The sequence below is a fragment of the Cydia strobilella genome, chromosome 10 (assembly GCF_947568885.1).
Source record: "Cydia strobilella chromosome 10, ilCydStro3.1, whole genome shotgun sequence".
Lineage (NCBI taxonomy): Eukaryota > Metazoa > Arthropoda > Insecta > Lepidoptera > Tortricidae > Cydia > Cydia strobilella.
This window is the reverse complement of record NC_086050.1, coordinates 14,970,529-14,971,697: the sequence shown is the minus strand read 5'-3', so window position 1 is coordinate 14,971,697 and position 1,169 is coordinate 14,970,529. Positions and strand designations below refer to the sequence as shown.

The window sequence follows — 1,169 nt, the reverse complement described above, 5'->3', positions numbered from 1 at the left end:
TAGTACGCATTTGCAATTATCTGCTTTCCTATTTAATATAGCTATGACACTATTTCTAATAGTTACATCTTATTATTATTACATTAGTTTAAACATTACATAATACACATCTTTTTGTAATATGTTTTTAACATTATATCTGATAATGTTCAATCGAAAAACAATCAAGATGTCTGCGTTGCATTGGTGTGATAACGTATAAAATTAAGCAGTCGCTGCACTTCAATTGCATACAGCACACCAAAATGGAAGTAACATGCAGTTTGCTCGTCTTGACATTGCTGGCTCTAGCAAACGCTCAACTGCAAACTGTCAACGGGAGGATCAAAATAACAACTGGCACGACTTCAGGATGCGTACACACTGTCGATTTTATCACCAATCAGCTAGCACATGCCTATGAAGAATACAAGGAGTTCTTAGACATCGAATTCGTACCGTGGGGAAGAACAGTTCAGAACGCAGACGGTACTCAGACCTGTCAGTTTGGACCCAACGACTGCTTCGCCAACCGTCTCCACCGCTGCGTACTCGACCAGCTGAAGGGCAACCAGCAAGCTCAAATGGACTACATGCGTTGCGAATTCTCGCCCCCACATCCCTCATATTTGCAGAGGAGCTACGCGTGCGCTGCGGCTGCCGGTTTGAATCTGGTTACAATCGACGTTTGCGTAGCCACGCCTGTAGGAGATCACCTTGACGCCGCCGCTCAAGTGGCAGCAGCCGAGCCCATGGCCACCATCAATTTAGTGCCCTCCATCGTTTTCAACGACCAAATCGATGTGGACCTCCACGCCGCGGGTCGACACCGGCTGAAGAGCGTGATCTGCTTCGCACTCGCCGACATTCCCGAAACCGGTGTCACCAGCTGCCAGATTTAATCAATTCACGCGTGAAACTCCGAGCTTTAGATAATAACAACGAATAACGTAGCAATTGAAGCCTAGCCTTCGAATATCCTGTAATAAAAGTTTTATCTCGTTTGGCCTCGGCGCTGAAGATTTTGGAATTTTCGAGAGATCCCAACTTTCAGCTTGTAATCGACAAACTTGTGCAATTGGACAACCGACGGAGAAATCCCGCTAATAGCTAACTCTCACCAAGTGTGAATCCCTTTATTGTTATAAAATTTTCTTATCTTTAAAACAATTGTTTTACTTTTTCCCTAC

General features: G+C 44.3%; 1 protein-coding gene across 1 annotated transcript; it reads left to right on the top strand.

Annotated features, from left to right (window-relative positions):
• The first annotated feature begins 228 nt into the window (after nucleotides 1-228).
• LOC134744793 (GILT-like protein 1) lies at nucleotides 229-919 on the top strand. Its single transcript, XM_063678704.1, has one exon. It carries the CDS (start codon nucleotides 246-248, stop codon nucleotides 879-881), a length of 636 nt encoding a protein of 211 aa, XP_063534774.1. The 5' UTR covers nucleotides 229-245; the 3' UTR covers nucleotides 882-919.
• Nucleotides 920-1,169: the final 250 nt, after the last annotated feature.